This window comes from Etheostoma cragini, chromosome 9, assembly GCF_013103735.1.
Source record: "Etheostoma cragini isolate CJK2018 chromosome 9, CSU_Ecrag_1.0, whole genome shotgun sequence".
NCBI classification, from domain to species: Eukaryota; Metazoa; Chordata; class Actinopteri; order Perciformes; family Percidae; genus Etheostoma; species Etheostoma cragini.
The window spans coordinates 27,606,422-27,619,433 of NC_048415.1; the positions used below are offsets into that span (position 1 = coordinate 27,606,422).

General features: G+C 39.9%; 2 protein-coding genes and 1 long non-coding RNA gene across 7 annotated transcripts in view; 2 read left to right on the forward strand and 1 right to left on the reverse strand.

The window, feature by feature from the left end:
- The first annotated feature begins 297 nt into the window (after positions 1 to 297).
- On the forward strand, positions 298 to 7,900 carry LOC117950568 (calreticulin-like). The gene is made up of 9 exons (XM_034881712.1): positions 298 to 562; positions 1,596 to 1,697; positions 3,160 to 3,363; positions 3,568 to 3,662; positions 4,726 to 4,935; positions 5,956 to 6,069; positions 6,333 to 6,476; positions 6,606 to 6,698; positions 7,636 to 7,900. Exons 1-9 carry the CDS (start codon positions 469 to 471, stop codon positions 7,849 to 7,851), a joined length of 1,272 nt encoding a protein of 423 aa, XP_034737603.1. The 5' UTR covers positions 298 to 468; the 3' UTR covers positions 7,852 to 7,900.
- The window catches only part of LOC117950574, a 12,678-nt gene continuing 2,643 nt past the window's right edge, over positions 2,978 to 13,012 (reverse strand). Inside the window, exons 2-3 of the long non-coding RNA XR_004657943.1 lie at positions 12,499 to 12,501; positions 2,978 to 3,091 (exon numbers count right to left, since the gene is read on the reverse strand). This is a non-coding gene — a long non-coding RNA (uncharacterized LOC117950574). The remainder of the gene's footprint in view (positions 3,092 to 12,498; positions 12,502 to 13,012) is intronic.
- rad23ab (RAD23 homolog A, nucleotide excision repair protein b) overlaps positions 11,131 to 13,012 on the forward strand; it is a 12,093-nt gene continuing 10,211 nt past the window's right edge. The window contains exon 1 of one of the 5 annotated variants that reach the window (XM_034881708.1): positions 11,131 to 11,478. In XM_034881708.1, the coding sequence (XP_034737599.1) occupies positions 11,410 to 11,478 (69 nt within the window). In that variant the 5' untranslated portion in view covers positions 11,131 to 11,409. Of the gene's footprint in view, positions 11,479 to 11,983; positions 12,071 to 13,012 lie in introns of those variants that run through there. The other 4 variants (XM_034881707.1, XM_034881710.1, XM_034881709.1 and 1 more) reach the window with 4 other exon arrangements.

Genomic DNA, 13,012 nt, shown 5'->3' on the forward strand with positions numbered 1-13,012 from the left:
ATTTTAAATTAACTTGCTTGTCACATTCCCATCATAGTAGGCCACCAGGTAGGCCTAGGCCTAGTATCTGGGTCCCCATATAATTAGGCTACCTACATTACCTTGCTACCAGTACACAGTCGAAGCGAAATGCTTTTACCCCTAAAGCCTATTTGGTGTATGTGTAACACGGATGTTCCTATTTTTCAGGTAATCACACGCTGATCTTACTGGAAGTCAGCATTAACGCAGTTGTTTCCTGCCTCCACCCATCTCCGATCGTCGTCCGACACAAGCCGAACGTTTCCGAGAAGTAACTCGTGGTCTCATTTCATTGGCGAGACGTTTGTCCAATGAGCCGCGGCCATCTGTGCAGGGCTCGTCGCCGTTGAAATACTCAGGTTACATTTCCTCGAGGCTTTATTAGCTGGTTTCACCTCAAATCTGCTGTCTCTAACTCCCTGGCACCGGTGAGAAGAAGCAGCCAACATGAAGCTCCCAGTGGCGATTCTCGCAGTTTTTGCATCGATAGCTGTCACCATTGACGCTACCGTCTACTTCAAGGAACAATTTCTGGATGGAGGTAACGTAAACGTTACAGTAGCTAAATGTTAATGGCATGTCTTCGTGTTCTATGGATACAAAAATGTGTTGTGAAAGTGTCTGCTTGACGTTAACTGCCGTTAACATTAGCTGTCAGTTGGCAATTTGTCTTCAACATTTGTCCCTTTTGAAGAAAAATATTTCTTTGAAAAAAACCTTACTGTATTAATTCAACCCATCAAGAGGCTAGGCCACGTTATGCATAATAACGGTTAACGTCATTAGAGAGCTGAAAAAAACTAGCTAAAATTGCTCAATATAGCTAGCTAGTATTGTGCCACACTGACTTAACGGTTAAGTCAGTGTCCTAATGTTATTTTAAAAATGAAATGGGTGACACCGAATGACAGCCTAGCTGTAGCTAGCTAAGTTCAAATATTCTTTCACTTTTGATATCGCACTGAACTGTATGGACGGCTTTCATATGAAATCCCCATATATATATATATATATATATATATATATATATATATCTCACTGCACTTTAGATTAGCTAACTACGTGAAATACTGTTCGGCCGCAGTGCCGTTTGTACATTAGTCTTTTCTGTTAAAACTACCTACTGTCCTCAATGTGCCGAACCAGTTAGAATAAAAGCAGAACTTCGATGGAAAATGTAAAAGAATAAGGGCCCGTAGCCATGGTGACTGTATTTAGTTAAGATTTGAGTAATGCAAACGACTAAAATGTACTAAAAACAGTATTGCTAGTAGATAATTCGTAATAACATGTTGTGAGACACCTCTCAAGCCCCTGTCATTGACAGATATGCTCATTTAACTTCTCTTAAAAGTGTAGGCTTTTATTATGAAGACGTCTTCGAATACAATACAGCAAGTTTAAGTAGGCTTATATCTGTTTTGTTATGGGGAAATTATGTTGAAAGAAACACAAAATGTATGATGTAGAAACTTTGAAAACAATGTGTTTGCTGTAGTTTGGTCATAGTATATCTAATAACCGGAAAAAGCAGGCAGTCAGTAACCAGTTGAGTTGGATTCCTGTGTTTTCAGATGGATGGGAGAGCCGGTGGGTCGAGTCCAAACACAAGTCAGACTATGGCCAATGGAAACTGAGTGCTGGGAAGTTTTATGGGGATGCTGAGGCTGATAAAGGTAACTGATACAAATACTTGCACATGGTGTTTTGTCATGCAAATGTTCTGTATGTAAAAGAGGTTTGTATATGTGACCTGTACTCAGTACAGCAACTACAAAGACAAAGGCCTGTAAAGTACTGAGATTATCCAGAACAGGATAATTTGACAGGGGGCACAGTGGCTAGTTTGCCACAGATTACACCCTAATATCAGCATCCTAAGTCTTAATTCATAGGGTACAGTTTTCTTTGCTTGAATACTTCCTGGCTCCAGGTTTACTCTGTTGTAATTTGAGCAAATGCATATTTATTAAGACATATATAATGTAAAATAGAAAATACATTTTTGACACAAGGCAAAATCCATGATACAAATCTCAAGATTACACGCCATGCCTAGTCATGCCAGTTGATATTTGGAAGAATACATTACCCTTTTTCTAGTAGTAATTAGTTAGTACCTTTCGATCTTATTTTACTGTGTCCTCACAAAATATTTTCTCAGCTCACTTTGGTTTACCCTTCCTACAACCGGAACAAAAGTGGTACCGAATGACATCTGAACAAAGCATGTTCAATATCTTTGCTTTTAAAAATGTAATGGCATAAGTGGAGCCAAATTAAACGGGAAAGGTCACACTGCAGTCGGTGCATTTACAGGAGGGATATCTCACAGTAGATGTCTTAACCCACTTCTCAAGTACGCTTAACACCAGAGAGATGTACAGCTACTTGCCACAAAGTACACATGCAGCCGATTAATAGAGCGATAAGAGATTGTTTGCTAGTCAATCGATAGCAGATGTCATTGCTCTCTCTGGACGGGTGATCAATAATATAAATTCTGACAATGGGATGGCCTCCCTATGTAAAGTCTGTGTTCAGGAAACACTGCACAGTAATCCTGGAACTTTTGCCCAATGTGCCCAGCTGATGCAGACTTGGTTATATCCATACGCAATACAGTAAGTCACAGAGTATCTGGCACATAAAAATGATTCATGATATTAGAATGAAACCATTTTTACAAGGGAAACCTGTTCAAAAAGAACCTGCCGCATCATCACAAACAAAATCCATAAATAGCCTTTATAATTATAATAATAATAATAATAATAAAAACAGCGTAGCACTTTCTCCAATACTGCACTGAGTGCAACTTGCACATACAGAGGTTTAACGTAAAGCTTTATTAATACTATTCTTAAGTAGTTTTTTAGCATAATATTTATTCCCAACTGGTATATGCATTCTTTGCGTTGTATGTTTTTAATCTTAATTTTTTGAACAGTTGTTCTTGTATTTTATCCTACTTATCATGCCTTGGAGATTATGTGTGTGTGTCTGATATTTTGCTGCTATAGCACTGAAATTTCCCAATTTGGTATCAATAAAGTCTATTTTAATTAATCTTTAGTGCTTGTCACTTCCAGCTTTTCACTCCTAGTTTCCCCCCCCCCAACTGTACCTGTACACCAGGTATCCAGACCAGCCAGGACGCCCGCTTTTACGCCGTGTCGGCTCGCTTCGAGCCTTTTAGCAACGAGGGAAAGCCCCTGGTCATCCAGTTCACCATCAAGCATGAGCAGAAGATTGACTGCGGCGGCGGCTATGTCAAGATCTTCCCGTCTGACCTCGACCAGAGCAACATGCATGGAGACTCCCAGTATTACATCATGTTTGGTGAGTCATGCTTGTCATGTGGCCGAGATGAGCTGAGGCCTGATCACAGAACACAACTGTTCAAGGAGGGAGCACTTGAAACAGTGTTTGATGCGTCTTCCTGATAAGCTATTTTAACATTCAGCAGTATCAAATGCAGTTGTTACTAAGTTTCTAATGTAAAGTACATTTAAATAACTCCTGTAACGTGACCTGTGTCTCCAGGGCCTGACATCTGTGGATACAGCACAAAGAAGGTCCATGTGATCTTCAACTACAAGGGCCAGAACCACCTCATCAAGAAAGACATCAAATGCAAAGTAAATACTGCCTAAAGCCCGTTGAACATTTCAGTTTTTTGTGAAAATGTTTTTTTTTTTTTTTTTTTTTTTAAACATACGGTTTACAACATGGGCATATCCCCTCCCCTTACTTAGACAAAATTTAAGAAAATGACATAATAACCATAGCATTCAAAACTATATATAATGCAATAACCAAATAGACACCAAGATATAAAAACAAGTATATGTGATAACACTATAAACAAACATTATATGCTTCTCCCCCGGCACTTAGTGTCCTCGGAGCCTTCCCAGAAAGTAGAAGTTCTTCCACATTTTCTGATGTAGACATCCAATCTGGTGAACAGTTTGTTTGACATTTTTTTCAAATTCTGCAACTCTTGTTATCACTAGCCCACTCCTGGATTCACAGCACCCCATCATTCCTCCATCCCCTTAAAAGAATCTGTCAGGCTATCATTAAACTAGTCTGGACCCAGCTTTTCATGCTTCTTATCCCGCACGGGATTCACCCATCTCCCAGAACAAATAATCTTGGGTTGAATGGAACCTGGGTCCCTGCAGTCCGATATGAGTTAACGTGTAACCTTTAACCTTATCACAGGACCATAGGACATGAAGTAATTGAGCGTCCAACGGTCATACATTTCCAACAATTTGGTGTGTTGTTCAATCACATTCTAATAATCTGGAGGGAGTCCAATAGAAGTGATGCGAAATGTCATTTTAATATTCCTACAGATTCTGTCCCACTATCCAATTTCTATTTATCGTATCAAATCCGAACGAGTTATCTCAAGACACTTTGCTGATAGAGTAGGTCTAGGCCGCACACCATAATTTACAAAGACCCAACAATTCCCCCAAGAGCAAGCATCTAGTGCAACAGTAGCATGGAAAAACCTTGGCGGAAACCTCAGACTGACCCGGGCTCTTGGTAGGAGGCCATCTGCATCATCATCCAGTGTAATACTCGGATACCTTTCCCATGTGTTCTTGAGGGCGGACCAGGGCTCATGCAAACATTAACTGAAAGATTCTTGCTCCCTCTGAATTCCCTTTTACCCCCTCTCTCCAGGATGATGAGCTGACCAACCTGTACACACTGATCCTGAATCCAGACCAGACATACGAGGTGAAGATCAACAACGAGAAGGTGGAGTCCGGCTCCTTGGAGGACGACTGGGACATGCTGCCCCCAAAGACGATCAAGGACCCAGAGGCCAAGAAGCCCAGCGACTGGGACGACAGGGCCAAGATCGACGACCCCAATGACACCAAGCCTGAGGTAGGAGATAGGGGAAGTGTTCTTTGTACTTAGAAAGCTTAAAGCTGGTATTAAATCAGCTTTAAAGAACTAAAAAAAAAAAAATACAGACTTGTGTTAAATCGTCAACGTTACAATCTGGATAACTCGATTACCCACGTATGGGGCTCGCGGCTTCGCCTTAAAGTAAATCAGAAAATTCAGTAAACCAGATTCTTGGAACAGTCCCCTGGGTTGTCCCCTGGGTTTCTTTTCAGACCCAGCTTACATTTTTTTTAGGGCATTTAGAGAAAGTTCATCGCAGTCAAGCCCAAATGCTGGACTGAAAAATGCAGCATAGTGCTAATGTCGGCATAATAAACGTTTCCCTCAGGGTAATAACTTATATTACAATCAATAGGAGTTTCTTTGTTAGACAGCCTGAACAGTGTTGTACCAGAAATGTCACATTATAGATGCTAATAGACTCACATCTTAGGAACAGTTGCTGAGTTGCTATCCACAATTTCATATTGTAGAGTAAATCTGACCATAGTTTCTGGATAAATAGTAGTTTATAAGGACACTTTGTAAGGGAAATCAGCTTTACATAATAGTCATAAAAGGTTGTATACATAGCATTGACAGGACAGGAAGTGTCATTTTGGAAAAATGTGTACTAAAAAAAATTACTATTTCAACAACTCCCCATACCTATCGTGTTATTGTCCAAAGCACCCACAAAACGTTGGTTGCAATTAGTGCACAAGGGGTGACTTTTTGAACTTTGGGTCTTTGAAAACCGTTGGAGGTTCATTTTGCCCATCTTGGATGTACTTGTTTTCAACAGCCGTTGCTCTTATAGGTTAAAAAAAAAACAAAAAAAAACTGATCAGCACTAACATGATTGGTTCACGGCTCACAACCGTTCTAAATCATCTTAAAGCCAGCTTTACATAACTTGAGAAATCCAGGCTTGTGGCCCTGTTTGTATGATGATACCAGTGGGGTTTTGTTTTTACAAATAGGACTACAGTGGTAACTTACTGTGCTGTCTTCCAGGAATGGGACAAGCCAGAGACCATCCCTGACCCTGATGCCAAAAAGCCTAGTGACTGGGACGAGGACATGGACGGAGAGTGGGAACCTCCCATGATCACCAACCCGGAGTACAAAGTACGACTTTCACAGTCAAGGGGATAGGCTGGAGCTCTTATTGATTACTATTTGAAATTCTTTTACCAGTGTTTGTGAAGAAATGTATGTATTTTAAAAGATGTGTGTGTTACATAATTAAAGTTGACATTTAAAGGTTGGGGGGGGGGGGGGGGGGGGGGGGGGGGGGGGAGTCATATTCTGAAGGCATTACTTCTATTATAGAATTTGTCTAATAACCTGTATCATCACTAGTTCTTACCACTCTTGTGTTGTCTTTGCAGGGCGAGTGGAGTCCCAAGAAGATTGACAACCCTGACTACAAAGGAGTCTGGGTCCACCCCGAGATCGACAACCCAGAGTACACTCACGACGTCACTATGTACAAGTTTGAGAAGATTGGAGTACTGGGCCTGGATCTGTGGCAGGTAAAGATTATTGTTCACCAATCGAGAGTCGTAATAACTTCAATACCGAGCCTAAGTATACGTAAACAGACTTTTTCGTGCTGAATGCCTTGAGTAAACCATGCTAATGTGTTGGGTTTCTTCGTTCAGGTGAAATCTGGCACCATCTTTGACAACTTCCTGATCACTGACGATGTCAAAGAAGCAGAAGAGTTTGGGAAGGAAACCTGGGGAGTTACAAAGGTAGGACAGTACTCAAATACTACAGTATTCTATAGTAAACAAAATTAACCCTTTATCTTTTCATTTATCTTATTAGCTATTATGCTTAGTTTTGTCAAGAATAATGAGAAATGCATTGAAAATAAATACTCATCAGTACTAGTTGAAAGTGAAGAAAGCAGCCCAAAGTTCTTAGGCTTCCCCTAAGTCATAGAGGTCCGCTGGAACGAGCGTTAGGCTCTTTGGAAAAAACAATGGGAGAGACTCTCAGTTTGGGAGTTCCACAGTGAACCCTTGAAAGCCGTTGCCGTAGATTCTGTGTACTGTAAAGCCAGATGCTTACTGCGGTCAAGCAGTCGTGCTCGATGAGGAGGCGGCTGCGTGGCTAATCACAGACAGGTCCGAATGTGTTTGTGAAAGAGAGAGAAGCATAAGGATTGGCTGAGTGAATCATTACGCTCTGTGCAGTCCAGTAAAATAAGATTCTACCCATTTTAAATAAATAAAAGAAAATCAATATGCGGTGGTCAATGTTGTTGTGGCGCACTGCCACAAATGAATCAATGTATGGTAAACACTGCTGCAGAGGTGGGAGGTGTGCTGCTAAGGGGAGTGTGTTAAAGCTTGTGTGTTATCGGGTCCCGGTACATACACCAAAATATAATCGCGAGCTGTCCAAATTCCCCGAAGTAAATCCAAAGATCCTAACGGCGTCTTTGCCTTCTCAGGCTGCTTTTTGATTCCATTTGAGTGGCAGAGCCACGCCTTTTTGTTTCCTAATGTTGAACACAAAGACATTTTTATTTCTTTCTTACTGAATCTAGATTAACTGTAGAATTGTACAATGTCATCTGCAATGTGAACATAGCGGAAGCCTAACCGCAACGCTGCACCTTTTTTTTTAAAAATATCAACGCCTGTTGAAGACCTGAAAACAATTTGTCTCTTCCCCCCCCAGGGACCGGAGAAGAAGATGAAAGACGAGCAGGAGGACATGGAGAGGAAAGTCAGGGAGGAGGAGGAAAAGAGCAAGAAGAAGGACACTGAAGGCGGTGATGAGGAGGAGGAGGAAGATGGCGAGGAGGAGGATGAGGCAGAGGAAGACGGCGAGGAGATGGAAGAGGACGCTGGGACGGAAGAGGACAGTGATGTCAAAGAGAAGGATGAATTGTAGAGCAAAAGGACCCGGTTGGTTGTGTGCTTCTCTCTGCAGGTTCGAAAGAGAATCAGCAAAAAGCCCTATGGACTCTGGCCTTTCATACAGCAGCCTTTTATTCAGGTGTAGGGGTGGGGGAGGGTTTGAAGGTGGGGTCGGATTGGATTTTTTTTTTTTTTTTTTTTATTGATTCCCTTGTTGCTTTTTTCTAACCTTCAAATAAGAAAAGGTCCACATGTTGTTTTCCTCTGTTTTATGTGTCTGCTTTGGTCGAGAATGTTTTTATTTAATGTGGTTTCCCAACGGTCCAATGGTGTGTGTGTTTGTGTGTGTGTGTGTGTGTGTGTGCATCCTGCAGGTAATCACAGAGCCAATTCAACTTTATTATGGACTTTGTTTGGATGTCCAGTATATCGCGAGGCTGTGATGTCTGGTACATGCACTTTTACTTCTCCTGTGCAATGTAGTACTGTTTATTTTTTTAATCGTATTCTTTTCTTCTTTTTTTTTTCCTTTTTTTTAAATTGATCCCCCTTCATAATTTATTCAATCATTAAATTGATTCCCTAAAGACAACATGTCAGTTCCCAAAGCTCTGTTTTCGGGCCATAGGTCCTTCCTCAACTCTTGTGTGGGCATTCCTAATGCGTGTGTGTGTGTGTTTTTGTTTGAGAGTAAGACTGCATTAGACAAACTGTGATTTTTACAATCCCCATGTTCTCATTGTTCTGAATGAGTGACTGTCCTGTCGGAGCACACTGTTCAGTTTCAGTGAATAAATTGATGCCTCTCTCTACAAGCTGATGCCTGTTTTCTGTTGTATTTTTATTTTAAATATTTTTTGGGGCATTGACAGCCAAAGATATGGAGGGGGGAGAGGGGCAAAGGGTCAGAGTCAAACCCAGGCCCGCTGCGTCAAGGATTGAGCCGCTATATGTGCACTCACTCTACTAACTGAGTTATCCGGGTAGTGGTTAGTCGTATTTCATTGTGGTGACTGAAGTATGGAACGTCCGTCACATGACAGTTTATATTCATGATGTTCCTTTTGTGGGTTTGCTCAGGTTCCGCCAGATATTTTGCCAAATGTAACTCTTTTCACCCGGATGTCCGTTACCTTCCACTTTCTTTGTGTTGGACTATTGTTAACTGCTCCTCAGATCTCTGCAGGGTGAATCCAGATAGCTAGCTAGACTATCTGTCCAATCTGAGTTTTCAGTTGCACGACTAAAACAACTTTTGACCTTAGGCACGTTCCACCAAGACTGTTTTGCAGGAGCACCGGTGTCCGGTGATTGGCACCGCCCAAGGCGATTGTGATTGGTTTAATGAAATGCCAATAAACCAGAGTACCTTTTTCTTCCATCCCGGAATGCTGTGTGGACTAGCCAGACCTTATCGGGCAATTCAAGACTAGTCATACAATAACCAGGTTTTGTATAGGGGAAGATGGTAACCCTATGTCTCTGTACAAAGATGCTGTCTGCCAGGGACATGCACAGACATTGGGTGGGGCTATTGCTCTAATCTAGAAAAAAAAAAAGCCCCCTTCACATCCATACATTCATAATTTTATTGATTTTACAGTGTGAACAAAAATTGCGTATTGTTTAACCCTTGTGTTGTCCTCCGGGGTCAAAAACAGACAAAAAACGTCTGGAAAAAGGGACAAAAATGTCAAATCTTTAAGTTTTCACTAACATCACCTTACTACTAGTTTTACAGTACTTTTTGGAATTCATGGTCAATTACCCTCACTTATATAGATTTATACCTAATATTTGAGTTAAAAAAAGCTGAAATTATGAATTGTTTTGACTAATAGTTAATAGAGAAATGAAAGTGATCAATTGTATTTGCAAAGAGCATTGGAAGGAATCCAATCCATTTTTTTATGGTAATTGGGTTAAAAAGAACCCATATTTCATATATAGACATTTTTTAAAGGGGTCAAATTTGACCCGAGGACAACAGGAGGGCTAATTAGCAAATCATGTGACAAAGAAAATTAAGAAAAAAAAAGATTCTACACATGTCATAATGCAACCAAAAGCATATTTTTTTAAAACAAAATCCATATTTTTTATAGTATTACCAACCATGAGGAGTAAACTACTTCTTCAGATACAGTATAAGGGGGCCACTAAGGTCTATATAAAAGAGACTTCAGATACAGTATTAGGGGACCAATAAGGTTGGTCTATATAAAAGGGACTTCAGACACAGTATTAGGGGACCTCTAAGGTCTATATAAAAGAGACTTCAGATACAGTATTAGGGGACCACTAAGGTCTACATAAAAGCATCCAAAAAGCACCATGTCATGGGACCTTTAAGTCAGCGGACGGCTGAAATAAAGGAGGACATTCACATCAAATGGCAGAAAGCAGGGAACTGCACAGGTTTCACCTCAGGTGAAACTTTTCTTTCTTTTTTTTTGGCTGCATTAATACGATAAAACGGCAATCATCACTAAAGTTAAATCAACAGAAATCACTATATTGTCCAGTCTTGCCCTCAGCAATATCAGTAATGTGACTTTGTTTATTGTTGGTTAATTCGTGTGGTATTTAACAGGAATCAGGTGGGAGTTCAACATCTACTGTTTGACATTGTTTGCGTTGGGGGTTTAACTTGGGCATGCCTATGCTTTGTTAGGTTCAGTGTGCTTCCTAAAAATGATATGTGGAGTAGCCAGACCCTCCTTTGGCACACTTTGGAGAAAGAAAGTTTAGGAGATCCCTGACAAATGACAGTTTGCAACATAAGGGAAATGCAGTATAAGCATTTTATTTGTTCCTTTATTCAAGACTGACCCTTAATGTTAGGTATTATGAATGCATTGTCAGGGTCGTCGCATCCACAAGGTCAGACATCTTCAACAGGGGTCCTGTGATCCCTAGGGGCCGCCAAATTATTACATTTTATTTTTATTTTTTAAAAGTTCCTTTTTTTTATTGAAATGAATCCAACACATTGTTAAGCAAAGATAAATTGGCCTATTTGTGAAATAAAATTACATATTGGAGATAAGCTTACTATGGGTAACTATGGTAGCTTACCAGCCGTACAGCTACACTATTAAGATTCACTGTCCCTTCCACGTGTATGTTTAATGTTAATACATGATGCATACATGGTGATCATTTATTTCCATAATTTCAACCCAGTTTAATATGCAATTCAGTTGTATACAATATATGTAGTGGGGGAGTCCTTACTGGGATCTCTTCAACTAAGGGGTCTTTGGCCTAAACCCCTCCTCTAGGTCAAAAGAAAATGGCCAGGGTCAGATAAACCAAGGAACAAGTTGAAAAGATACACTCTTGCTCCAAGTTAGGATATTTCCGACGGCCCTTGAAGGCGGCAGCGTGTTGTGCCTTGCCTCAAGCAGTAGCTAGATGGCGTCCGTGCCCAGCCTTCTCCGCGCCACTGAGACAGCTGAGTCACACACACATTTAGCTAGAGTAGAGCAAGATAAGTAGATAGCTAGTGTGCGAAAAAGAGTCTACAGTCGAGAAATTCTAGTAAGTACACTGATTTGGACCCCAACTGCTTCTGACACGACGTCGAAAGATGCTGACGATAACACTGAAGACCCTCCAACAGCAGACGTTCAAAATAGAAATAGACCCAGAATTGACGGTGAGTAACGTTTTAAGTTAACAGGGCAGAAGTAAACACGGTCAGGCCGGGAGGGCTGCCATATGGACTGTAGCATACGTGAATGTTACGCTAGCCGCCTTAAATGCTGCTCAATTCTTTAAAGGAGATAGGCGAATTATTTTGGTCAATGGGACAAATATGCGTAAATTGGGATCTAACAACAGTAACTGAGTTCATGCGAGGAAACTGGTTTAAGCCTTAGCTCGTGTAAAATCGGAATTGAGCTAGTTTCCCTTCAAAGTAAAAGCGTAAAACAACTGTAAACAAGCATCTCAAAGCACACCATACACTATCTAAACAAAACACCGTAACTAAAGTTACGTTTTTATTTGCTAAATATAGTGAAATGTATAGTGAATAATTCTACTCGGTCTTTCTATCTTGGTATTCGTTAGGGGACGTTACAGTGTATGCGCGACATGGAGGGTTTATATTGAAAACACCTACCGGAAATGTTCTTTAAACTTTCTCTTAGCTTGACAGTGTGTGACTTGTGTCTTGTCTCACCATGAATGACGGTGCAATATTGTAAACCTCCTATCTTTAATATAGCAAAGGAGATATATGAATAGTAAGTCTTTGTAAGAGCTAAGAACACAGTATTTCGAAATGTACTATCATATAGCAAGTAACATGGAGTACTTTATATCAGGTGTGTTGAGCTAATAATGGTTCATGTGAAGTGTCATCACGTGATTCATAATGACCATAACAGCCATGGCACTCCACAACGAACACTAACACCAACTTATTACCAATACATTCACACTTATTTTTGGAATTCATGGTCAATAAACCTCATTTATAGGAAATTATACATCAATTTGAAATTATGATTTATTTCGACTAGAGGAAGCTATGTTAATGGATAATCACAGGTGTGTGTATGTCCAAATTTTGTCAGGAGACTGTTACAAAACCATTTCCTTTTTTTCAAATGCTATACAATTGAATACTCAAAATTCAATGAAAGTAGTCATCAAGTACTATCAATTGTACCTACTTTTTGGGTAATTTGGTTACCCATATTTCGGATAGTTTCGGATTTTGGGGGCCGATATTATCGGCCAATATTAAGCATTTCCCGATCTATCGGCATCGGCATTTATGTCGGATTTAAAAACATTAATAAAATATAATATTCATTCATCAAAATCCTTTATAATGACAAATAAATGATTCTGATAAACGAATATTTAAAAAAATAGAAACGGAGAGTCAACCATGTTATTAGCGTTGGCGTTGTTTTTGTTCAAAGGACTTTAAGTTTAATTTCTTAAGTTTGTATTTTTATACATTTTATTAATCAGAACTTGAATATATTTTGATGTTCTGTTGTGACAATAAAACAAATTATTTTTATACTATTTTAGTGAGAACTCAAATAACAACAAATAACTAATGTTGAGGAAATATGTTTGTTTTGTAACACTTTTCTGGATTTTTTAAATAAAAATATATTGGCATATTGGATTTTTAAATAACCAAATATTCGTATCTGGGGGGGGGGGGG

What these genes read in the sequence shown, in the direction of transcription:
- LOC117950568 (XM_034881712.1), top strand. Translation starts at nt 469, where the DNA reads ATGAAGCTCCCAGTGGCGATTCTCGCAGTTTTTGCATCGATAGCTGTC. An exon ending in GGAACAATTTCTGGATGGAG is followed by an intron (nt 563 to 1,595) that starts GTAACGTAAACG and finishes CTGTGTTTTCAG; the next exon opens with ATGGATGGGAGAGCCGGTGG. An exon ending in TCACCAACCCGGAGTACAAA is followed by an intron (nt 6,070 to 6,332) that starts GTACGACTTTCA and finishes TTGTCTTTGCAG; the next exon opens with GGCGAGTGGAGTCCCAAGAA.